The sequence below is a fragment of the Prionailurus bengalensis genome, chromosome D1 (genome assembly GCF_016509475.1).
Source record: "Prionailurus bengalensis isolate Pbe53 chromosome D1, Fcat_Pben_1.1_paternal_pri, whole genome shotgun sequence".
NCBI lineage: Eukaryota > Metazoa > Chordata > Mammalia > Carnivora > Felidae > Prionailurus > Prionailurus bengalensis.
The window spans coordinates 106,167,460-106,192,063 of NC_057346.1; the positions used below are offsets into that span (position 1 = coordinate 106,167,460).

The 24,604-nt window shown below is 62.1% G+C and overlaps 1 protein-coding gene across 14 annotated transcripts in view; it reads left to right on the top strand.

Annotated features, from left to right (window-relative positions):
- The first annotated feature begins 1,827 nt into the window (after positions 1-1,827).
- MYRF (myelin regulatory factor) overlaps positions 1,828-24,604 on the top strand; it is a 33,915-nt gene continuing 11,138 nt past the window's right edge. For 8 of the 14 annotated variants that reach the window (XM_043581345.1, XM_043581350.1, XM_043581348.1 and 5 more), the window contains exons 1-12: positions 1,850-1,981; positions 14,373-14,460; positions 14,644-14,907; positions 17,279-17,340; positions 18,293-18,572; positions 19,547-19,797; positions 19,890-20,013; positions 21,712-21,907; positions 23,083-23,159; positions 23,328-23,438; positions 23,846-23,936; positions 24,321-24,521. In XM_043581345.1, the coding sequence (XP_043437280.1) occupies positions 1,936-1,981; positions 14,373-14,460; positions 14,644-14,907; positions 17,279-17,340; positions 18,293-18,572; positions 19,547-19,797; positions 19,890-20,013; positions 21,712-21,907; positions 23,083-23,159; positions 23,328-23,438; positions 23,846-23,936; positions 24,321-24,521 (1,791 nt within the window). In that variant the 5' untranslated portion in view covers positions 1,850-1,935. Of the gene's footprint in view, positions 1,982-4,794; positions 4,850-14,372; positions 14,461-14,643; positions 14,908-17,278; positions 17,341-17,472; positions 17,604-18,189; positions 18,259-18,292; positions 18,573-19,546; positions 19,798-19,889; positions 20,014-21,711; positions 21,908-23,082; positions 23,160-23,327; positions 23,439-23,845; positions 23,937-24,320; positions 24,522-24,604 lie in introns of those variants that run through there. The other 6 variants (XM_043581352.1, XM_043581354.1, XM_043581347.1 and 3 more) reach the window with 5 other exon arrangements.

Below are 24,604 nucleotides of genomic sequence, written 5' to 3' on the forward strand. Positions count from 1 at the left end.
GATCGGTTTCCCAGCTCTGACTTGCCGGATCTGAGGATCCCAGGAGGCTATGGGCAACTCCACTCCGTCGTGAGGCTACGGGCTGGGTCCAAGATGCCACAATTCTCGGCTTCCAAAGCGTCAGAGGTGTTCCGCAGTTGGAAGACGCCATCATCCTACATTCGTTCCATGTACGTTTACCGAGCCCGCACTGTGTCCCAGGTAGTGTTTCTTGGCGTTGGAGCTAGAGCGGTGACCGAGCGAGAAAAATCTCTTACCCTCACAGAGCTTCCAATCTACAGCAAGAAGGGTAATCACAAAAACTAAATAAAAGTCTTGTACACGGTGAGAAAGAAAGGTAGGTAGGGGGAACTGCTTTGGGTAGGGTGGTCAGAGATGTGATGACCGATCCAAGACCTGACTCCTGAGAAGGAACCAGTCATGTGGGGACAAGCATCATAGACAGGTGGAACAGCACGCAGGGCAGAGGCGTGCCTGGCGTGTTCGAGTGATGGCAAGGAGGCCTCGGTGGAGAGAAGAGCAGGAGCTGAGGGCAGTGGTGTAGGCTGGGGCAGATCGTACGAGGCCTCAGGAACCAGGGCAAGAGGTTTAGCTATTGTTTTGAACGCAAGGGGAAACTACTGATTTTGGCAAAGGAACAACATGATCCAAAAGAGTGGTTTGGGAGGTTCTGGAGCCCATCACTGAGGGGAGAGGCAGTGCAGTTGGGCAGAATAGAGACGAGGAGGTGCCCCTGAAGTGGAGTCAGAGAGACGGGGATGGTGGGTTTAGGAGGTAGAAACTTCGGGCCTCACACCAGCACACAGGGAAACAGTGACTGAGAGGCCGTGTTCCAGGTCAGCCAGGATCTGGCTCTGAATGCTGCCTTTGACCCCAATTACCTCGAAATCTTTAGATCTGTGCTGTCCAGCACCGCAGCCACACACGGTCATTTAAATTTGAACTCCTTGCTCCGGTCGGTTAAGCATCTGACTTCCGCTCAGGTCAAGATCTCACAGTTCATGAGTTCGAGCCCGGCATCGGGCTTTGTGCTGACAGCTCAGAGCCCAGAGCCTGCTTCGGATTCTGTGTCTCCCTCTCTTTCTGTCCCTCCCCTGCTCACTCTCTCTCTCTCTCTCTCTCTCAAAAATAGCAAATAAACATTAAAAAAACAAAAACAAAAAACGAATCTGACCTGCTTGAAATGAAATAAAATGGAAAAGGCAGTTCCTCAGCCTCCCTAGCCACATTCCAAGCTCTCAGGAGCCGCATGTGGCCAGTGGCTTCCATACGCTGGACAAGGCAGGGAACGTTTCCATCGTCACGGAGAAGTTACACAGCGCAGCGCTTCCTCCGACAGTCCTGAGGATCACTGAGCCTCAGTTTCCTCATCTGGAAAAGGCACATAACCGTATCTCCTTGGTGGACACCTGAGAGGGTCAAACGAGGTAACTGACACCTGTGACCTCCCGACTGCGAGTCTGACACAGTGCTCACCGGATGTGGGTTGGTGTTCTTGTTGAGGTGGGGGTGGGCAAGGGGAGGAAAGGGGGTGCCTTCTGAGGTTTGCTCTGAGACTAAGGTTCAGAATCCTGCTACCCTCCCCTGCCCAAGGGGAGGGCGGGGACTACGGGTCAGGGCGTGGCCGTGGCCCCCGCCACCCCGCCCCTGCCCGGCCGCACGCGCCCCCCAACCCCGATAGGACCCCGCGGCTCGCGCGGTCGCGGGGCTGCAGCGCGGGCCTGGCCGGCAGGGGGCGCAGGGCGCGGCGGGCGGGGCGCGGGGGGCGGGCGGGGGCCGGGCCAGGGCCGCGCGAGGGGCGAGCGCGGAGGCGGGCCGGGCGGGACCGCAGCCGGAGCCGAGCCGGGACTGTCGCGCGGGCCGCGCCGGCGATGCCGCGCCCCCGGGCCGGGCTGTAGCGGGGCCGGGGCGGAGTGCGCGCCGGGCAGGCCGGACATGGAGGTGGTGGACGAGACGGAGGCGCTGCAGCGCTTTTTCGAAGGTGAGGGACCGGGGTTGGGGGGGGGGGGGGGCGGCGGGGGGGGGGGGGGAGGACGGCGACCCGCCTCGCGCTGGGAACCCCGGGCCGATCCCTCCGGGGCCCGGGACCCCCGACTATGCTTCCACCACGCCGGGACTCCCCAGGATGCCTCCTCTGGGCCGGGCGCCCCCCTCCCCAACCCCCCCAGGCTGGCACCAGCCTGCCGCGCTGGCTCCCAGGGCTGGGAGTCTCCTGGAGGTTACTGCCCACCTCCACCAAAGTTGGGCACCCCCTCCCTGCCCCCCGCAGCCCACAACTTCCTTGAAGCTGCCTCCCCTTCCATGCTTGGTCCTTCCTTCTAAATGCCTCCCAGGATCTGCAATCCCCCGCCCCCTAAAATCTGACACTTCCCACCCCCCAGTGCCCTTCCCGAGTTTGAGGACCCTTTACTGTGCTTCCCTGGAACCGCGTACAGACCCAGACTCCCAGACCCCCTTTGAGGCGGGAACCCCAGGATGCCTTCCAGGATCTTCCATGCCTCTTAGGCTGGTACCCCAGCCCCCAGCATGCCTTCCAGAGTCTGGGCCCCCTGCCTAGAGATTCAGGCCCCTGTGTCCCATTCAAGCGGACACCCTACCCCCAGCCTGACTCCTAGGAGCTGAGACCTCCCCACTGTGCTTCTCTGAGACTAGGACCCCCTTCAAGACTGTCAGCCACTTTCTGCAAGGCTGCTCTCTCCCGCAAGGCTGAAATTCCCATTGAAGCAGCTACCCCTCCCCTGCCCGGGGCTTGGAACCCCTCCCCAACATTCCTCCGTGGGCTGGATTCCCCCCACCCCCAAAGGCTTTCCGGGGCTAGAACCTTCTTGAAGTCGGCATCCCTGCCGCCAGCCACCTCTGCGCCTTGAGACCCTCCCAAAGTTGTGAACTGCATCCTGCCGGCCCTCTGAGATTCCTCAGGGCTGTTTCACCCACACCTGTCCCTGGAGCCCTGCCTCCTCTGGCCGTTGCTCCCCACCCCAGGAGTGACCTCACCCCCTCGCCTCGACCCTGATAGTACCCTCCCCGGGGCTGGGATCTACACACACCCTACAGTATTTTCTTCTACCCCTGCTCCCCGCCCCCCCCCCCCCCACTGTGGTTTTGGAGATCTGCTCCTGCATCTAACCAGACTGTCCTCCCCTCCTCCTGAGTAGCCTCTGCCCCTCCTCCAGGTCTGTCCCCCTCCTCCAGGGTGCTGGATTCAGGAGGGATGGGACAGTGTGGGAGGAGGAGGCAGAGGTGCAGGCTGACATCTCCCAGCCCACTCTGCTTCTCAGACCCTCACGGGAACATCTAGCCAGACCCTCTGGCCCCTCTTGTGCTCCTCGCCACCAACTCGGGTAGCCAAGCCTCTGTCCCTGCCCTCTCTCCAGTCCCTAAGTCCACATCCTCCTCAGTGGGAACCTGCCTCTGGGGGTGGGGTGGTCCACGGGGCACCACGGTGCTGGGGCCGTCTGGCTGCAGAGCCACGAATCGTGGCCCGAGGTTCAAGCCTCGTACCCCGATACCTTTGGTGTCCAGGAAGGAGAGAAGAAGGCCTTTCTTTGCCTCAGCGTCTCCCTTTCTGTGACTTGGGGGGTAGCAGCCTTTGTCCACTCCTGCTTGCTGAGTCGGTGAGGACATCCCTAGCCCCGGGCCTCCTCGCTTCAGGGTTGTGGACACCCCAGCAGACCCGGACCCCAAGAAATCAGGCTTGGACTAGGTTAAATGGTTGATCCTGAGGTGGTTGGGCCATTTGAGGGTCCTAGGCAGTCACCTCCCAGGTGACTTGTTCTCTCTAGATGCTGTTCATCCTTTATGAACCCTCAAGGGGGCTGGAGGCCCCTGGGGAAGCAGGAAAGGGACATTGCTCCTTGCTTGGGGGTATTGTTTTGGGGGTGCCCTGAGCCGGCTAGATACCGTGGATGACCCATGGGCCAGCCCCCCCCCATTGCTTCCTACAGGACCCCGTGCCCCAGGCAGAGGGGTGGGCCCGGCTGGCCCAGGCTCCCCACCTCCTGAGCCAAACTTTCCTTCCTGGCCGTGGGTGGGGGGTGGGGGCTGACGCCACAGCTCAGCCATGCGGCCGGCCTGGCAGGGAGGCTGTGCTGCTCCCTCCGGAGAGATAAGAGGAGACTCAAGAATGTCTGTGGGGAGCAGGGGGTGGGGGGGGGCTGCCCGCTGAGGTGGGTGGAGGGAGCCAGGGGCCGGAGAAGTGTTCCCAGAGCCTGAGATGGGGGGGAAGGTGGGCGGGTGCTAAGGGTTAGGACTCTCCCTGGCCACTTGGGAGGGGAAAGCCTGGCAGGGATCAGGTGTTCCATGGTGCGTGGGGGACAGGCCCGAGTGTGCTCATGAGTGTGAGTGTGAAAGCAAGTGAGTGTTGAGCATGTGGGTATGTCGTTCCTGAACTCTCGCACTTGGGGCTGGAACCTGAGTTCTCGTCCTGGTCCTCTTTTGGCCTTGGTCACTCTCTGTGGACAGTGGGCGCGACGGGCAGGGTCTGTGCCTTCAGCTCTGGGCTGGAAAAGGGCTTTGCTGAAGGGCAGGGGCCTGTCGAGACCCCTTGTCTGACATCGCCCCTCTCTAGGAACACCCAGCACATGTCCTGGGTCCTGCCCTGTGCAGTGAGCCAGGCTGTGCCCCACCCCAGGGTGGTGGGCTGGGGGGCTAAGGCGCTTTGGGCCTCGGGTGGGAGGCTGGGACGGGGCGGCCCCTCCAGGCTGGTACAGCCGGGCCCCCGTGACCGCCCTGCTAATCCCCTAGAAGGAGGCTACAGCTGCCCGGATCGGCGGGCACAGGGCCTTGCAGAGAGGGGACCCTCCAGGCAGGATGCACTGGGTCCCGGCAGGTAACAGCATCGCCTTGGCAGGTATATTCCTCTCATCCTGATCGGGTGGGGCCTTGGGTTCCCAGAACCTAGTCAGGGACAGGGCCAAGACAGCATCAGCAGATCCCAATAGAACCTTTTAGGCTCTGGGGCCAACTCGGCCCCTGCCACTGAGAGCTCTGTGACCCTGTGCTGAGCTCTCACCCTCTCTGGGCCCCCTTTCCTCACCTGCCAGACAGGAGGGGGTGGCAGGGAAGGTCTTGATGGTACTTTCAGATCTGCTGAGCCTTGTCTCCCAGCTCTGGGAAGGAGGGATGTTTTTGAGCATACAAGGTGGAGGGTGCCGAAGTCTGGTTCCAGGGGCACATTCCCCCCTGCCCCCTGCTGTCCGCCGCCTGCCCGGCCCCGAAAAACAGGTGCTGTGGAGGAAGCCTTACAGACTGAAGGGAACTGGGCTTCCAGGAGGTGCTGAAAAGACCTTTGAAAGGCTGGGGGACCTCCACTCAGCCTCTAGAGCCCCACAAGGGCTGGAGGTGGGAGGCTGGGTCTCCACTCCTTCAAGGCCCGATGGGCGGCTTGGGCCGGTGACTTCCCTTCTTTGGTCTCATGTCCTCTCCTGGAGTAGGCAGGTGGATTGGACCAGAGCAGGGGCTTCCGATAAGGTTCTTTTTTTTTTTTTTTTTAAGTTTTTATTTATTTATTTTTGAGAGAGAGAGAGAGAGACAGAGACAGAGACAGCGAGCATGGGAGGGGCAGAGAGAGAGGGACAGAGAGAATCCCAAGGAAGCTCCGCGCGGTCAGCGCAGAGCCCGATGTGGGGCTCAAACTCACAAACCGTGAGATCATGACCTGAGCCGAAACCAAGAGTCTGACGCTTAGCCAACTGAGCCACCCAGGTGCCCCCCAACGAGGTTCTTTTTAGCCACCAAACAGGGACAAACTCGTGGACTCCCGATGCACAGGGGGTGGGGGCGGCTGGGCTCCCCACAGCCCCCCAGAGCACCAGGGTCCTGATCTGAAAGCCTCTTGAGGGAGGGGCTGGCACGGGTCCCCTTTCCCCGGGGCCAAGACTGCAGCTCCGAGAGGAGGGAGTTAGCCAGCATTAAGCAGAGCTGATACCAAGGACCACCCCCCCACTCTCTCCTCTGCCCCCAGGGCCTTGGGGGAGGAAGGGTGGCCTTCCTGTGGGGACCAGCATCTCTGCCTCCAGAGGGCAGGAGGAGGCCACGGGGGAAGGCCACCTGACAACTTTTGGGCAAGGATGCCCACCCTCAACAGGAGTCTGGGGCAGAGGTGGGATGTGTCATCGTGTGGCACTGTGCCCCATATCAGCCTGTCTGTCTGTCTGTCTGTCTCTGTAGTGCACCAGGGAGGAGGTGGATGGGGGAGGCAGCCGGACCCCTGATTGTCAAGAATATGAGATGGAGTGCCTTCTGAGTCCCCCTGGAGCCCTCTGAAGGAGTCCGCCCCAGCCCTACCTCCCCAGCCCCTGAGTCCAACCAGAGGGGAAATAAATAGTGGGGGGTCTGACTCATCCCCGTGTCCCCAACACCCAGTGCGGGGCCACATGGGCCGGGCAAGGGAGAGGGCAGGAAATGTTCTCAGGGTCATTGGAGGCCACGATGGCTATGTGAACAAAGGCGGGTAGGGGGTGCACCCCAGGACGCCAGCTCTCTGGGAGGGCCTGGGGTCAGTGCGGGGCGGGGTGGGGGGGGGTGGGCGGTGGGGAGAGAAGCAGGCCTTTCCCAACCTGCTTGCCTCAGGGCCTCTCCTGAGTCTGGGGACTTGGAAGAGTGTCCCTTGGGGTCTCAGGCAGGGCCAAACAGAGTATCTGGGGGAAAGACAGGTGTCTCTGGACAGAACAGCCTCCTCCTAGGGACCTGGCCCCCACTCCCTGACTCCCAAGGGCTCGCAGGACTAGGGGGTTCTGGCAGCTGAGGCTGCTGGGTAACAGCCCGGCAGGACTCTGATTGGCTGCTGCCCTTGGACTTTGCCCTCTGATAAGAACGGGGAGCAGAAATCATTAACTGGATCATTAACCAGGGGTGGCCCTGCCCTACCCAGGCTGCCTGCCCTTTCTTCCACCTTCTTCCTCATCACGGCCCCCTCTTTTGGGCCTCAGTTTCCCTCACAGCCTGGGTGTGTATGGGGGGGACCTCGCCTCCCCTATGAAAGTCTTCAGCCCCCGCTGCCCCTGGGTGTGGGTAGCCCCAGGGTTAGGGGCAGGTGTTGGGTGGTGTGATGGCCTGATGCACTCACTGGAGGGGGGCGCTGCCAGGGTCTGTCGCCGGCTCCGCTGCCTGCCCACCGCCCTTCTCCTGGGATTGTCACCGCACTTCTTTGTGCCTCCACTTTCTCATCCTTAAAATGGGAATGCACTTGGGGTCACAGTACCCACTGCTCAGGGTTTCTGTGGGGACCGCGGCAGCCTGGGTTGCGATTATTGTCCCAAGGGGCTTGCCCAGCCGAGTTCGACAGGCTCACTGTAGGTATTCCGCTCCCCACTTTGAGGATTTGTCGATTCACGCGCGGGCGTAGGTCGGTGCCCCACCTTGGGCCGGGGCCTGTGGCTGGCGCTGTGTGCTTTGGGGAAAGCCCCTCACCCGTTCTGGGCCGCATCTTCCGGCCTCGTTGAATGCACTCTGCACGCAGGGACCCAGCTTCGTGCAGGTCTGGCTCTCCTTCCAGCCTCCAGCTGGGGCCCCACCCTGCATCTCGGGGATGGGGAACTTGGGCCTTGGGCTGGCAGGGAGGGGTGTGGGGGGATGGGGAAGGGGCTGACTGTCCTTTGTCTTTGCCTGCCGCACCCAGGCCGGAGGTTTTTGCATAAGCTGCTTCCCCGTGAGTCCTGGGGCTCTGTGGGAGTGGAGTGGTGCCCTCTTATTTCTGAGACGGAGGTGCCGAGGCAGGAGAGGAAGGAGACGGGTCAGGCTCGCTCGGGGTGGCCGAAGCAGGGCAGAAGCGGGATCCTCGGTCAGGAGACTGTCCTCCAGAGCTGAGGTTCCTGACCCACTGCCAGGGGCTGGGCGAGGTGACTTCCATTCAGCCGCTTGACCTCTAGGGCCCTCAGAGTCCTCACGCATCCGGTCAAGGCTGTGTGACGCAAGCAGTGAGACCCCACGGCCAAGGCCTGGAGGGGGAGGGGAGGGAAGGGCACGAGCCGGCTGGGATGGGGGCAGTGGGGTCCAGAGCCTCCCCTGGCCTGGCATATGGCTGCTCCAGCGCGTCCTGTCCTCCGCCTGCCTCCAGCCTGCATCAGCGGGAAAGCCCTGTCTCTGTCGGACCTAGGGCTCTCCAGCCCTCACACTGTATGGCCACAGCCTCTGTCCCTCCATGGAGTTTGGGGACCCTTGCTCCCTTGGGGCCTTCTCTCACTGCCCTCTTCGCCATCTCAGCCCCTGAGCTGTCTTCCCCACTCTGTGGTTCTCCCCCGCGCGGTCTGTGGCCTGGGGGAGGGGAGGGGGCGGCTGGGAGTCTGTGACACTGAGTTGGCTCTTTTGGGTCTGGCTCCAGCTAGACCTGATCGGGAGGGGGGTTGGCCTGGGCCTGCCATTGGGTCAGTGAGCGCTTGTGTGCACCCGTGTTCAAGTCTGGGAAATGTGCTAGTATGTGAACATGCACAGGCATGCTCATGCCTCAGGGCCTTTGCACTGGCTCCCTATGGCCCGGAATGCTCTTCTCAGATGTCCACGTGGCTCACCACCTTACTAGCTCTTTTCAGCGAGGCCGTCCCTGACTGTCCTATTTAAAATTGCAGCGCATCCCTGCCCTCCTGCCATCCCAACCCCCTCCCTCCGCTTTATTTTCTCCATAGCATTTGTCACCTTCTAAATGCTATGGGTTTTTACCCATCCAGTCATCTGACTCTGCCTCCAGAATGTCAGCTCCTTGTGGGCAGGAGGTTTTGTTTTGTTCATTATCATACCAGAGCCAAGCACTGTGCCTGACACATGATATATGCTCATTGATCGTTTGAATGGATGAATGAATGAGCACATGTGGAACCTGCCGGCGTGTGCACGTGTGTGTCAGCATGAAAAGGGTAAGCCCCCGTGTGTGTGTGTGTGTATGTGTGTGTGTGTGTGCGTGTCTGTACGTGATCATGTGTGCGCCACTGGGCCCTTGGGCACACACCTGTGTGTGGGACGTGCTGGTGTGTGAATACAGATGGACGTGGGTCACTGGCCTTTCCCCCAAGCTGCAGGGTCTCCACTCTGCTTCTGTGGGGAGGGCCCTCCCCAGCCTGCCTGCCCTGGTCCCTGTGGGAGAGGGATGGGGCCATCGGGTGGGAGCTAACTTGGTTGGCCCTGTAGACTCAGGGCTGGGGGTCCCCAGAACAAACTGAAGATCCCTGGGGACCAGTGTGGGTTCCCATACATAGAACAGGTTGCAGCTTCTGGGCTCAGTTCTGTTGGACCTGGCTTGGGAGCATCTTGGGACTGTGAGCCTTGTGTCGACCTGAGGACAGGGTGGTAGCCCGTGGCCCGTGGGGACCAAGGGAGAACATAGCTACAGCCCAAGGGTAGCTAAAGATTCCAGGTCCCCTGGAGGAGATGAGGTTCTTGTGCATTTTTTGGCAAGAAATTGAGAGGGAGTAAAGGCAACGGTGGCTCAGATCGAAGGACCTGATGGCAGTGGCTTAAGAGCCATATCCTTATCATTCAGCCCCAAGCTAACCGGGGACTTGATGCAAAATGCAAAGGGTGGCTTGCAAAACCAAGCATCTGACCTGAAGACGTTGTGTGTGAGAAGGCTCTGGTCATAAGTTGAAGCCTGAAGCGGGGACGGCTAGCAGTAATTGTATTAATCACTGATCATATTAATAAAGATAGAAAGTTCAAACCAAAGGAGCTGAGAGCCTACTGTGCCCGGTCCCAGAGTGAACTAGTTTGGAGCATGTTGAATAGCTTAGTCAATATTGGGATATAAAGTGACAGTACTGGGGGCCCTCTGTGATTGAGGAGGGGCTGCTGGGGCAGACAGGCGGTCACAGAAGGCTAACCCGCCGGGGTGGAGGTGGGGGGCTAGAGCCAAAGTCTGGAGGCTGGACTTGGCTCTGTATGCACCGGAATATCAGCGGACGGGTCATGGTTCAGAGGGACTCAGGAGGAAGTTGGAGGCCCCCCCAGAGGCTCTCTGGAGCAGATACGCAGTTAGGAGGGGAGGCATGGGGGGAGAGGGGTACAGCCTGGGCAGGAGAGGAGAGGGGAGCCCCGAGAGAGATGGAAACAACAATGAATGATATTTGAGGAATGGCCTCCGGGAGGGAAGAGCTTTCCTACCATCTCGTCAAAGACTCACGACTATTCCGTGATGCGGGGGTCCCTGCTTCACTTGAGAGAGAAGGGAGCTGAGACTCAGGGAGGTCAGCTCACTTGCCAAGGGTCCCAGACAATGAAGGGGGACCCACATGAGCAGCTGGGCCTCCTTGACCTTAGGAGTCCCTTGGGGCATCATGGGGGTGCTAGGGTGAGCAGTCCCCTGACCCCTTGCCATCCTGGCTGCCAGGCATCCGCCTGGAGCCAGGGTGCCCTCAGATTCAGAGGCCTGGGATTGCTCCTCAGGAGCATGGGGGGGACAGGCTTGGGCCTTGGCCCCTGTCAGCCCCAGGTTCTGATCAGCTAGGCCTGGCCAGCATCCTTAGGCCCTGGCCTCCCCTGCCCACAGCCACGTGGCCGACGGGATTTCCGCCATGTTTGGGACATGAATTGACAAGTGCCCCATTGACGGCTGGGGGGGAGGTGTGGGCAGGGCACAAGCCTCCCACTGTGCCGGGTCCCCACCCTCCCCCGTTCCCTGGGACAATGGCCGAGACTCAGCCAGTGGCCACAGCTGGTGGGGGGGTGGTCATGAGCGGGAGGAGGGGGGAAAGGGAGGGGTCCAGGGTGGGAGACCACCTGGGCTCCCCACACCCTCATCCTGCACCTGGCCTGTATCCCCTCGGTTCTTCTGCCCAGCTGGGTGGCCTGAAAGCGAGGAGGAGAGAAGAGGGGAGGGTCTTTTCCCCATAGTCCCTATTCCCAGCCTCCTGGGACAGGGCAGTGTCTGGCTCCTGTTAAAAGCAGGTAATAAAGGGCCTAATTAATGAGAAGCAGCTGGGGCGCATAGCTCAGCAGGGCAGGGGCGGTACCTGGAGCCACCCCCCCCCCCTCCCGCCACCGCCACCATCTAGCTCTGGACCCTGAGCATAGCGCGGCCGGGTAGAGGTCCCCAGCGGCCGGCAGGCCTGGTTCTAGTTCTCGCTTGCCACTTTGCTCACCCATTCCATGGACATTTATTGCATGCCTACTGTATGCTTAGATGCTTATATCCCAGAGAGGCAGAGCAGGGCCGGTCTCATATCCCAGGTCCCACGCCTGTAGGCCAAGGGCAAGGCACTTCTCCTTCCTGAGCCTGCTTCCTCATCCGTAAGATGAAGAACAAGGAAACCACCTCTCCTGTAGGGTTGTTTTGGGACTTAGACGTGAACTGTATAAAGTGTGGGCACCCAGTGAGTATGCTGTGGGCAGCGGGTGGGCAGTGGATGGACCTCTGCCCACCTGTGAGGTCTGCACTAGGCAGCAGAGTAAGGAGCCCAGGAGAAAGGAGGCCGCCACTCAAGAGAGAGGGAATCAGAGGTGACCTCCTGGAGGAACTTACATTTAAGCCCAAACCTCAGGCGCGCTTAGGAATGGACTTTCCTCCGGCAGAGGAAACAGTATGTGCAAATGCCCCAGGCCGGAGAGAGGCAGAGGGTTTCAGGGTTAGGAGATGAGGCTGTAGGCGGCAGGCAGAGTGGGGGGCGGGGGCTGCCTTGGATCTCAAGGAGGGCTCTGGTTTTCCCGAGCAGTGGGAAGTTGTGGGAGGGTTTGATGCTGGTTTGGGACCCGGTGGTGCCACTTTCGGATGGTGGGGTCCTGGGCAGCCTCTCCATCCCCCAGGGAGGACTTAGGATCCGCAGGAGGGGGACTCCCTTAGCTTCCTGGCTGGCAGGTATCTGTTGTTGGCTCCAGAGTGTTCCAGGGCCCTTCTGGGAAAAGGGCGGGGACGCCCAAGGATATTCTGATGTCTTTCTCCTGGGTTCCTGGGGGCCTCAGGAGTCTCTGGGCTCTGGCAAGCCCCCACCCCCACCCAGCCCCAGTGGCTCCCTCCTCCCTCCTCTGTCCTCCCGGTCCTCCCGGCCCCTGGCACGGGAGGGTCTCTCCTCCCCTCAACCACATCTGGTTCTCGTTAGGGTCTCCCAGGATGCCTCTGCCTGAAGCCCCCCCCCACCCCAAGGGAGGTGGGCAGGAGGATTAGGGGTGATTAGGAGTTCTCCTGGCCAGAGGAGGGGGAGGAGGGCGCCTGGCCTATTATAAAGAGCAACACCATGACTCCATCACCCCATCATTCACTGCAGATTCCAAGTTCAGTCTCAAAATCCTGCAGCTTCAGCAGCCAGGGCCGGGGTCACGCTTCAGTGCCCCCTCCCTCCCCGTCCCTTGAGGAACCCCCCAGTCCATCAGGTGGGGCAGCCCAGAGTGGCCAGGAAGTCTCAGTGACTGCCAACCACACCGTCCCCCCCCCCCCCCCCCCCCCCCCCCCCCCCCCGGTGGAGTCAGGCCCCTGTGCCTGGGTTTGAATCCTCCCTCCTCCCTGCCTTGGGCAAGACACTTGACCTCCGTGAAAAATGAAATGATGCCAGTAACGCTAAGTCTGCAGGGGCGATTGGTAGATAAACCCGACAGTGCTGGGACCCGGTAGGCGTTCGGTCCGCACGAGCCGCTGGCATTATCATTGTCCTTTGCCATCATCACCGTTCCAGGTCGGGAGGGTTAAGAGTAACGCTGCACACAGAGAAGCCGCGGGATGGCTCTCATATAATAAACTCCTGTGATTCTTAATGTCCTTCGTTCCACAAGTGCCTGGCATACAGCAAGCATTCAATAAACGGGATCTTCAGTTAACAGGGAAGGATGGGGTGGGGGCTGGCGCGTGGACAGGCATTCTAGAACCTTGATGTGCAGACTGGTCACTCCCAGGTTGAGAAGCTTCGCGTACCCTGGCCTCACAGGGCCCTGGATGGCCATTGGCAGTGCTTGCTGGGTGTCCCTGGTTCCCAGCTGGGTGAGCCAGGGGTGGGGGCCAGCAGGAGGGCCTGTCCCAGGCAGCGCGTGACTCCTAGGAGGGCTTAGCCACTCATTAATCACCTAAGCGGGGCTCAGCATTCTTGAAATACCGGCTGGGGCCAGGGAGGGGCCTGGGCCAGGGGCTCCCGGGGACCCCAGGGCTCTGGGGACTGGGAAGTGAGGACAGCCACTCGGTTTGCTGAGCACCCATTATATGCCAGGCACCTTACAGACCTTGTTTCATATTTGACCCTGTGGAAGGTTAGCTTTTCATGGCCCCATTTTACTAATGAGGAGACTGAGGCTCAGAGAGGGTATGTGACCTGCTCAAGGTCACGCAGTGGGAAGGAGGAAGGCCGGGAATTGTTCGTGGATCTGCCTGAACTGTCCCCAGGGCTCACCAGGGAGAGGGCATGAGGTGCAGAGCCCAGGCTCGTGGCTCCAGGGGCCTGTGGGAGGGGCATCTCCTGCCTCAGTGGGGCTGGCCAGCCCAGGTCAGCAGTGTGGGTGGGGCCGTCCTCCATTATCGGGGTTGACGCATCTCCTACGTCAGCCCCCTTATCACCCCGCCCTCCTGCTCCCCCCCAGCAAGGTGACCCTGGGAGGGGAAAGGCCAGCGCCTCCCCCTCTCCTCTCTTGCTTATGCTCAAGAGCACTGGGCGCCTTTTCTGTGAGTCCCTCCCCTCTGTGGGGCCGGGGCCAGCAGGGAGGGCCCAGGAGGGAGGGTGGTGTAGGAACAGAGCTCTGGCCGCCATCATTCCCTGCTGTGAGCCCAGGCAAGCCCTGCCTCTCTGGGCCCTCTGGAACAGCAGGGCAGGGCTAGGCCCCCCGGCCCCTGTTTATGGGGGTGATGAGCTCTACAAGAGGCTGGGCTGGGCACTTCAGATTCCAGTCCCCACTCCCTATCTGCAGCTGGGGCTTGATACAGAGGCTCCCCTGGCCCCATGGACCCCCCCCCCCCGCCCATGTGTGGTCCAGCCCAGCCATGCCCACCAGCTGGGCTGTCTGGAGGGGGGCAGGACAGGACAGAATCATGGAGTCTGGGTCCAGTCATCAAGGGTGGTGGGCATCCGCTGGGCACTCAGTTCAGGAAAGTACCTTGCTTCCTCCTCATAGCACCCCCTAACACCTTAGGACGGTTACCCCATTTTACAGACAAGAGGAGGGACTTGCTCATGTCACAGGAAGTGGCTGGTCTGTCCCAGGTCTGTGCTCTGGGCCCCTCCCCTCCTCGGACATCCCAGGCAGCCTGGTGGGTGAGGGCAGGTGTCACCAATGCGATGCCTCCTGGAGGGACGTCAGGCGGTGGACATTGAAGGACTCTCCCCCCACCCCCCCCCCCCCCCCCCCGCCACCCCTGAACTCAGATACACAGATGGAGAGGAGCCTGGGGGCATATGGGGTCCAGCCTGCAGAGAGCTGGAGGGGAGGACCCAGCTGGACCCCTCCCTTGGCTCACATCTGCCCCTCCCCTGCAGGCCACGACATCAATGGTGCCCTGGAGCCCTCCAACATCGACACCAGCATCCTGGAGGAGTACATCAGCAAGGAGGATGCCTCCGACCTGTGAGTGGCCCTGAGACGGCCTTGGCCCCACTCCCGCCCTCTGGCTTCCACCTTTCACCTGGAAGGTGTCTGAAGCCTGCTCCCCCTCTTTTCCCATCCACTGACTCGGCTGCCCTGCAGGGGGGGCGGCCTGGGGAGGGGTTGGGGGCCCGGCTGGCGCTGAGCTTCTTCCCTTTTCTACAGCTGCTTCCCTGACATCTCTGCTCCAGCCAGTGCGGCCTCCTACCCCCACGGGCAGCCGGCCATCCCGGGCTCCAGCGGGGGCCACCACCTGAGCCCCTCTGGGGGCGGACCCTCCCCGGGGCGCCACGGCCCCCTCCCCGCCCCGAGCTACAGCGCCCCGCTCAACTGCAACAACAACAATGCCATGGGCACTGCTCCCAAGCCCTTTCTGGGGGGCTCTGGGCCCCCCATCAAAGCAGAGCCCAAGGCTCCCTATGCCCCAGGGTGAGTGAGGGGCCAGGCTCACGGGGATGGGGGGCGGGGGCAGTGGCTGCGGGCCTGGGAGGTGCTGGCCCAGGCCTGCCCTGTGGGTGGGTAGGTGAGGTGGCTGAGGAGGGACTCATGGCTTTGTTCTCAGGCGCTGGGCAGCCACAGAGGACCCTGAGCAGGGGAGTGATGAGGGCTAGAAAATTCTCTGACAGCTGCATCAAGAGGGGAGGGAGGGCGTGAGCCTGGAGGCACCGCTGTTTACCTCCACTGATACACGCAAGCACACACATGTACACACGCAGGGCACACAAAGTCCCCTCACTGGGCCAGGCCCATCCACTCATGCACTTAGCTACTGCGGCCACAGGGGGTCGGCCGATGGCACAGATATGGTACCTGAAGCTCTCCCGAACCAAGCCAGCCTCCCAGGCCCGTTCTCTCCTCTCTCCCAGGAGTCCACGCCAGCAGCCTGACCCAGGGGCTCAGCCTGGGCCTGGCTGTCACCTGGCTGTGTGCATGCGGCCGCCAGCCCACAGACACACTCTCGTGAGGACAGACAGGAACATGGGTCTCCTGGGTTCTGCAGAGGGGCTCGAAGAAAGTTCTGGGTTCCCCAGCCTGGCGCAGGAGCAGGGGACCCTGTCTTTGGGTAGGAGAAGTGTAGAGTGCTGGGGGCGGGACACGATTCACACAGCCTGGCTCTTCCTTCAGCCCCACCGTTTCCAGCCTCTGGCTGGGTGACCCACAGCCTCGGTCAGGGCCTCAGTGTCTTTGCTGTAGAACAGAACGAATTCAAAATGCTTTCCCCTCCGGGACTGTGGAGATACGGGGAGGAACCACAGGGGACGTGCCGGGGCGGGGGTGGGGGTGGGGGGTGGGGGGTGGGGGACCGGAGCTCTCCTGGCTTGCCGAGGGAGGCAGTGGAGGCGAGCTGCCGTGTTTGGGGTTAGCTTTTGCCACAGCAGGGCAGACCTCTGCCGCGAGCCTGTCCCGTCACCCAGACCCTGAAGGGCAAAGACTAGGAAAGGGAACTAACGCGTAATAAGCACCTGGTGGGTGCCTGTCGCTGTGCCCTGTGGCTCTGTTTGTGGAAGCTTATGAACCCTCTCCAGGCACCAGCTCCTGGGGGACCCCCAAACCAGCTCGCCTGGCGGTAAAGATCTGTTGCCCCTCAGCTGGATGCGAATGGCACACCGGGGCCCTTCGTCCCGGGAGAGAAAGGGCTCGCCCAGAGCTGCACAGAGACCATGTGGCCCGGGCTGCTCCAGGGAGGGACCCAGGGCTTCTCCCTGCCCCTGCCCCTTCTGGGCCCTGTTCTAGGTGCCAGACAAGACAAACACGTCCCTCCTGTAGTAGATCCCACGGCCTGATTGGAGAGAGGGTTGTTAATCAATAAATCACCAAATCGAGGACTCATGAGCACCGCGAAGAGTTATGAGGAAAGAATACAAGGTCCCATGGACTTGGGGCGTTTCACTGCAGGGACCAGAGGGTGTGAGAGACCTTTACACATTAGAGAGACCGGGGGCCATGGTCAGGGGAGTACAGAGAACAGGCAGGAGATGGGGGTCGCAGGGCAGAGACCCCAGTCAGCCCTAGTGGCCTTGAGGGCTACCGAGAATTCAGCCCCTATGGCCTTTTGGGTCATCCTCGCCTAGCCTGAGGGGTTGGGTGGGTGGCTCGTTCAGGGGAGCCTGAGGACTCTAGAATCAGCCCAGGGCTGTGGCCATGAGGGCTCGCTGCCTCAAGGCAGCTGCCTGGGCCCAGTGGTGGGCAGTCTTTCCAGATGCGGGGACCAGGATGGCCAAAGAGCGGGATCCCTGCTTAGCCGCAGCCTCCCCTCAGCGGGCGAGTGCAGGGCTCGCGCAGGACATGTTGGTCTCTCAGGCCTGAGTTTGTTCCTTTTGCCTGAGCCGCTGATAAAACAGAACCTGCAAGAGAAAAATAAACCCAGGCCTGGCGGAGCTGGCTCCCTGCCTGGCCCACACCTGCCCATGGTGACCCCCACCGAATCTCTCCGGGCTTAGCCCCCTGGAGCCCCTTAGAGTTTCTGGAAAGTGGGGCTTCAGCGGGTGTGGGAAGGAGGAGCCAGCCTGGCCTCTGCATCTGGGAGGAGTCCTTGAGTCCCTGTGCCCTCACCGGGGACCTTGGCTCCCGGTCCCCAAGTGCCCAGTAGGTCTGAGGGGACGCCGGGTGGGAGGAGCCTGAGACCCGCTGCCTGAGTTCAGCCCCAGGCCCTGCCTGGCAAGGCAAGGTGGCTGGTGCAGAGAAATTCCCCTGAGGGCGGGAGCGAGGAGACCCCAGTGCCTCCAGCCTCTAGGGTCTCTGGGGCCCTGCCCCACGGAAGTGCTGCCCGCCCAGCAGCCCCTTCCTCCTGCTCCTGCAGCACACTGCCGGACTCTCCCCCAGACTCGGGCTCCGAGGCCTACTCCCCCCAGCAGGTGAATGGTGAGTCCAGCGGGCACCGCCCTCCCCCTCTGGGGTTTGGGCAAGTGGTTGGGGCGGCCTTATCGGGGAGGGAGGGAGCGAGGGAGGGAGGGGGCCAGCGGCCGCCCAACAGGCCCAGATTATCGCTGGTCAAATACTCCCCGGCGCTGGCTATTGTTTCCCCACGGGCGGGTGGGGAGCCTGGCCCTGCCTCTGAGCAAGTGTCCCTGCCGGTGATGCCACCCGCCTGCCCGCCTGCGCCATCATGGACGCGCCCTTCGGCGGTAAGTGGACGGCTGGGGAAGGCTGTGGGTGCAGCCTGAGTACAGGCGTTGCCGGCCCGCAGGGCCCACCTCCCCCTGGGGGGGGGGGGGTGCCAGGGGTGCAGCAGCCCCCAGGTGGCCAAGAACAGAAGGAGCGCGGGCAGCCTTCTCCCCACAGCCCAGAGAGGGGTCAAGAGTTCTGTTTATCTTACCAGAAACATTTCTGGAATGCCTCCTGGGGAACAAAGGGAGCTGGGGGGCTGGCCCCTGGGAGCCCGCTGGAGGGGCTTCCCGGTGGAGGAGGGCTGCCGCAGGACTGTGTTGGGGGTCCCGAGAGACTTCTCCCGAAGGCCCCGAGGAAGATGAGGCCCGAGAGGGGGCTGGGGGGCACCTTGGGATGTGGGCCCTCCCCAGGGAGGGCAGCCTGGTCTGGGGGCAGGACCCCATCAGGACCGGGGGGGGGGGGGCGGTGGGGAAGCAGCCCGCCCCCTGGACAGGGTCTTGTCTCCCTGCCCAGGCCTCTAGTGGCCAGCCTCTAGGCTGCCCAGCCCTCCTCCCACGTGGGGCTGGTGGGAGGGCAGCCCCGGGGCTTGGTTCAGGAGGTGGGAATCAGGAGACTCTGCTGCCAGTTGGGGGGGGGGGGTAGAGCTGGTGCCCGGGAACCTGCGTGATGTAGGTAGGTCTCTGATGCCCCCCCATCTCTCCTGCAGACCCCCATCTCCTGCGCACCATTACCCCTGAGTCCCTGTGCCACGTGGGAGTGCCCTCCCGCCTGGAGCACCCACCTCCACCTCCAGCCCACCTACCAGGCCCTCCGCCGCCCCCACCACCCCCGCCTCACTACCCTGTTCTGCAGCGGGACCTGTACATGAAGGCCGAGCCCCCGATGCCCCCCTATGCTGCCATGGGGCAGGGGCTGGTGCCCACGGATCTCCACCACACACAGCAGTCCCAGATGCTACACCAGCTGCTGAATCAGCACGGAGCTGAGTAAGACTCGGGCAGGTGGGCTTGGGGGTCGGGGTTCAGGGTGGCAGAAGGCAGGACAGAGATGGAGGTATGGACAGGGACGAACCAGGAAGGCAGAAGGCTCTGACCCCAGGAGAGGAGGGTCAGCACACGTATGCATATGTGCCCAGAAACCTGCTGGAGATTTATAGCCACGGCCAAGCGCTTACGACTACCTTATTTGGTGAGCATGGCCACCCCCAGTGCCCAGATAGGTAAACTGGGGCTCCCAGGGGAGGAAACGCTTGCCCAGGTCGTGAAACTAGGAAGGGGCAGAGCCAGGACTTGAACCTCAGGCTGTATCCTTTCCCAGACACCAGGGACTTTCTAACCCGATCGTGGAGTCCTGGGCCTCCTGCGGAAGTGTGAGCCATAGACCCAAGCACCCCATTCTGACTCCAACCAGCAGAATTATCTTTTTGTCTATTTATCTTACACACTGAGATGTCGTGAAAGGTTTCGTTCAAGCCGAGATTCCGCAGCCTCCTCCCCAAGAAACTCTCCTTCCCACCCTTCGTGGCCCATGCCTTCTGTGGCTTGTTTCTGACCATGGAGGCTGCTCTCTGTGGAGCCCCCAACTATAAAGAGTGGCACTGAGAGTGACACCACAGGGAAGGGACCGACTTGTTCATTCCACAAACGATTCTGAGGATGCTGTGCACCAGGCCTATCGCCGGGCATCATGGGGACACACCGACAAGTCAGGTGTGGCCTCTGCCCTCCTTGAATTCTGTAATCTCAGGAGAAGGGAGGAGTGACAGAAATAGAGAATGACAACACAGAGTGATGGGGGGCGGCAGTGAGAAGGTAAAGCCCAGGGGCTTCCTGGAGGAAGTGTCCTCTGGATTAGGTAAATCCTGCTGAAACAGGTTGAAGACGGGAAGAAGGCTATTACCTACTGGGAGGGGGCTCAGGAAGAGCCAGCCCCCCAAGACCTGCACCCGTGTCGCCCCCAGGCTCCCCACACACCCCTCCAAGAAGAGGAAGCACTCCGAATCACCTCCCAACACCCTTAATGCCCAGATGCTGAATGGAATGATCAAACAGGAGCCCGGGACCGCGACGACCCTGCCCCCGCACCCAGCTCGAGCCCCTTCCCCACCCTGGCCTCCCCAGGGCCCACTCTCCCCCGGCCCCGGCTCCTTGCCCCTCAGCATCGCCCGGGTCCAGACGCCACCTTGGCACCCACCGGGTGCACCCTCACCAGGTACGTGCCTGGCCTGCTGGACCTCACAGGGAGCCAACCCTTGAAGCTGGGGAGTGGGGCGCAGGGCCCACATGGGCGCTCCCTCCCTCCAGGTCTCCTGCAGGACAATGATAGCCTTAGTGGCTCCTACCTGGATCCCAACTACCAATCCATCAAGTGGCAACCGCATCAGCAGAACAAGTGGGCAACGCTGTACGACGCAAACTACAAGGAGCTGTAAGTGACCTGTGCCCCGACCCCACCCCTCCTGGTCACCGTCCCGCCCCCCGCCCCCAGCCCTGGCATCACGGTCCTAGAGCGGGGCTTGGGAGCACACTGGGTACCAGGTGGTCCCGGTTTACAGTGGAAAAGCAGGCTCAGGGCAGAGCCGGGACTGGAACTCGGGGTTCTGGACTTCTGGGCCAGCCCAAGGCCTCCTTCAGAAGGTGGTGTCCACCAGGGAGGGGCCGGTGGGAGCCAAGGCAGGGAGACGTGGGTGGATGGGTGTTCTCTGGCTCCTCCTCTCGTCCGCCTCCTCCACTCCTGCATTCCAGGAAGGTAGCAGGAAGCTGTGTTGGCCGGGCCCTTCCAGCAGCCCCCTCCCTGGCGGGGGGGGGGGGGGGGGGGGCGGGGAATGAGGGGGTGGGGGAGGATGGGCTGTCCGGGCGTTCCTAGCTTTCCCTCAGCACCCACCCATGTGGATTCAACTTCCTGGGACCAGGCCAGGAGCACTCTGGGTCCACCCCCCTCACTCTTGTCGAAGTTCGTCGCTCACCAACTCCCCGCGACATTGCCAGGCCTGGGCAGGGTGGAACAGACCAGTCTCCCCGAGTCGGGTACCCCAGGCCATGTGGGATTCTTAGCCAGAAGCCCTCAGGGCTGGGGAGGGCGGGGGGCGGCGGTCCAGCTGCTGTAGTGGCTGAAGTATCCCTTGAGGCCCTGCCAGGGCTGGGGGAGACGTCTTTAGGGATCCCGCCCTTATGGCCTGGTGAGGACCCCCCACTCTTACCACCATGCTTTCTGGGCCAGCCCTGCCACTCCAGGCCTTAAGGCCAGGAAGCTGGCAGCTGAGGCCCCCAGAGTGGCCCGTGTACTTCCGGGGTATTCTCCTGGGGCAGGCAGGTGGGTGGAGCCCCAGGCCTTCCGGTAGAAGTTAGCCAGACTCTTCCCCCCAAGTTTGGAAGCATTCTCTTCTCCCATCCTCCTCCAGGCAGGCCCCAGGCCCCGGGGGAGCTGGGGAGGGTACTGCTTGTGCCTGGGGACCTGGGTAAGGACGGGCCAACGGTTGCCCCCCTTTCCTGCCACCTAGAGGTCCCCCAAAGGACCCTTACTTGGAATACTTCCCCAGCAACAGACGGGTAAACCGAGGCCGAGTCCTGGCCGCCCAGAGTGCCCCTCTCCCCACTTGGGCAGAGGGAAGAGTCAGAATGAGGACTTTGGGGGCTTGAGCAAGCCAGTGGGCAGGGGCCGGGCCAGCGCTCAGAGCCGGCGCCTGGTTCCACCGTTTCCATGGCAACCAGCTGTCAGGCCAGTGAGGCTCTGCAGACGCACCCTCTCTCACCCCATCTCCCGTGAGGGAGGGGGCTTCAGGCAGCATTCTGGGAAGGAGCCAAGAGTGATGAGGCGCCCCCTCCTCAGGAGTTCACGCCTGGGCGGTGGGCCCCAGGGGTCTTGCCCTGCCTCCCCCGTCACCAGGGTGGGCTGGTCCCAGCTTTGTAGAGGAAAGAATATTGGCCGAGGCAGACCTGAGCTCAAAATCCTTCTGGGGACTCAGTTTCCATTTCTGAGAAGTGGGGGCAGCCGCCTGAGTGGTTTGAGGATCGGGGGTACCAGATAGGAAGCTGCTTTGGAATGCAGGCGTGTAGGAGGAACATTCCAGGTTTGGTTGGGGTGGGGGGGGCGGCGGCTCCAGGGAGTCCCTTCCTCTGCCCCCAGGCCCATGCTCACCTACCGTGTGGACGCTGACAAGGGCTTCAACTTTTCGGTGGGCGACGACGCCTTCGTGTGCCAGAAGAAGAACCACTTTCAGGTGACGGTATACATCGGCATGCTGGGGGAGCCCAAGTACGTCAAGACGCCCGAAGGCCTCAAGCCCCTTGACTGCTTCTACCTGAAACTGCATGGAGTGAAGGCAGGTTTGGGGGCTCAGCCAGGAGGGGAGGGGAGCAGAGGCGAGTCAGGAATGCTGGGGGGAGCTTGAGAGACCCCAAGGCAAAGAGAGTGTCCCTGTGCCCCGTCAGCCTCCTCAGGCTTCCTAATTCCTTCTCTACCCTGTGACCCCAAGTCTGCACCGCCAGCAGAGACCCTTCTCCTGACTCCTCTGTCGGCTCCCTTAGCTCCCCATCCCCAAATGGAGTCCCTGCCAACTCACCCCTCGCTCTAGGCTCACGCACCAGGCCTGGCTGTTCTCCTAGGGCATTGCCCGCCTTGGTCCCTCCTCTCACGTCTCCCCTCCGCCTCCCCCTGGACCAGACCACGTGCCCCCTCTGCCCCCTGCCGCTTCTCTGAACGTCCACAGCGGCTTCTACTCTGGCGCTCAGCTCATGCTCCCCCGAGACACCTGGTGCCCTCCCAGCAAAGAGCCATGACTTCTAAGCTTAGCCCACAAAGGCCTTTGGGATCCAGCCTTTCATTCCTGCCCTGCCTTTTGCTGTGCCCCAGACCATCTGGGCCTGTTCATAGCACCTGCTTTCCGGAAGCAGCTCCGTTTCTCTGGGATGCCCTGAGAATGCCCAGTCCATCCCTCCTCTCCTGGCAGACCGTTCCTTGGCCTCCCTGGTCACTCTGCTGGGGTCCCTGGTCCCTGGGGACACTTGCCCTGAGGCCCCTCCAGCACCCCCAGGAGGGGTTGATTTGGAGCCCTTGCGCATCCTGGGGGAACGGCTGGGTGTGTTTCCTTCAGTGCTGGGAGCCGGGCCGGCTCCTTGGCCTGGCTCAGCCGGTGCTCACAGAAGGGTTAAGGGGACTGGATGTGAATGTGGGAGAGGGTCTGGGGAGTGAGTGTGTGTGTGTGTGTGTGTGTGTGTGTGTGTTGATGGAGGTCCGCTTGGGATATGTACGAGGAGGTAGGGGTGTGCGCGGGTGTGGACGTGGGGGCTGTGAGTGTTTCTGTGGAATACGTGTGTGGGTGGGTGTGTGCAGAGGTGGGGGAGTGATGGGACTATCTGTGCCCTCGTGGAAGAGAGGGCCGCCCCTCTTCCCGGGGAGGTCCAGCTGGGCCAGGCCTGGGCCGAGTGGGTAAAGGGAAGCAGAACCAGGGGGTCCCCTCACCCTGATCTGCCTCGGGGGCCCTGCTTTCTCCCCCAGCTGGAGGCCCTGAACCAGTCCATCAACATTGAGCAGTCACAGTCCGACCGAAGCAAGCGGCCCTTTAACCCCGTCACGTGAGTGTCTGGCCCTGTGGGGGGAAGGGGGAGGACCTGGGAAGGCTGACCCTGGAGCTGGGCTGGGAGCTGAGGGGGCCCGGCTGGCACCCTCAGTGTCTGCCTCCTATACATTCTTGACTGGGTCCCCCTCCCTGCCCACTGAATACCAACCCCCCGCCTCTGCAGGGTCAATCTGCCTCCTGAGCAGGTCACGAAGGTGACTGTGGGGCGCTTGCACTTCAGCGAGACCACTGCCAACAACATGCGCAAGAAGGGCAAACCTAACCCTGACCAGAGGTGAGCGGGCTTGACCTCTGCCTTGGCAGGCCCTCCATTTCCGAGGAGGAAGGGCAGCAGGACACCACCCCATAGTCAGTGTCCCACAGACTGACCCATTTTACAGATGAGAGACCTGAGACTCGTACCTAAGGCTAACTGATTTAAGGATGAGACAGACCAGAAGCACGGCTTCTGGATGAAACAGCTCAAAGGTTTCCTGGCTGTGGGTCCTGGGGAATGTCTGCCCCCTGGTGGAGACTCAGGTTCCTCTTCTGTGGGATGAGCTGTGAATGCCCCCGCCCCTCCTCCGGCCGCTAGGGGTGGTAGGAGCCTCAGCACTGAACATGAGACGTGGGAAGGGTGGGTGGGGCGCAGGGGCAGGTGGGGCAGGGCCCTGGGTGCCTCTAAACCCCTGTGCACCCCAGGTACTTCATGCTGGTGGTGGCGCTCCAGGCCCATGCACAGAACCAGAACTACACGCTGGCTGCCCAGATCTCAGAGCGCATCATCGTGAGGGTGAGGGCCATCTCCACCCAAGGGGTTGAGAGTCCTCCCCAGAGCTGGGAGAAACAGCACCCAGGAGGAATACGGGGTACTGGGGGCGGGGGGTGGTCAGGAGCTAGAATGCTGATCCCACTCGGTGCTAGTGGTATGACAGTGGGCAAGTTCCCACCCTCTGAGCCACAAGCGTGGAGGAACACAAGACCTAGGTAGCCTTCTGAGATCCCACAAGCAACTGAAAAGTGCCACAATGAGAGGGTCAGTTGAAGTTGGGCATGGTGGAGTGAGAATCCTTGCCTGGAGCGGGAGGGGTGGCGGCAGGGTTTCCCAGGGCACTGCAGGTGCCCCGTCCCCTGGGACTGATCCAACCTCCCCCCCCCCCCCCCCCACTTGTGCTAGGCCTCCAACCCAGGCCAGTTTGAGAGTGACAGCGACGTGCTGTGGCAGCGGGCGCAGGTGCCCGACACTGTCTTCCACCATGGCCGCGTGGGCATCAACACAGACCGACCCGACGAGGCGTTGGTCGTGCACGGCAATGTCAAGGTCATGGGCTCGCTCATGCACCCCTCCGACCTGCGGGCCAAGGAGCACGTGCAGGAGGTGGGGGCGGGGCTGTGGGCGAGGGGCGGGGCTGTGCGGCGGGAAGAGCTGAGTTTCCCGCGGGAGGGGCCGGGGGCAGGGCT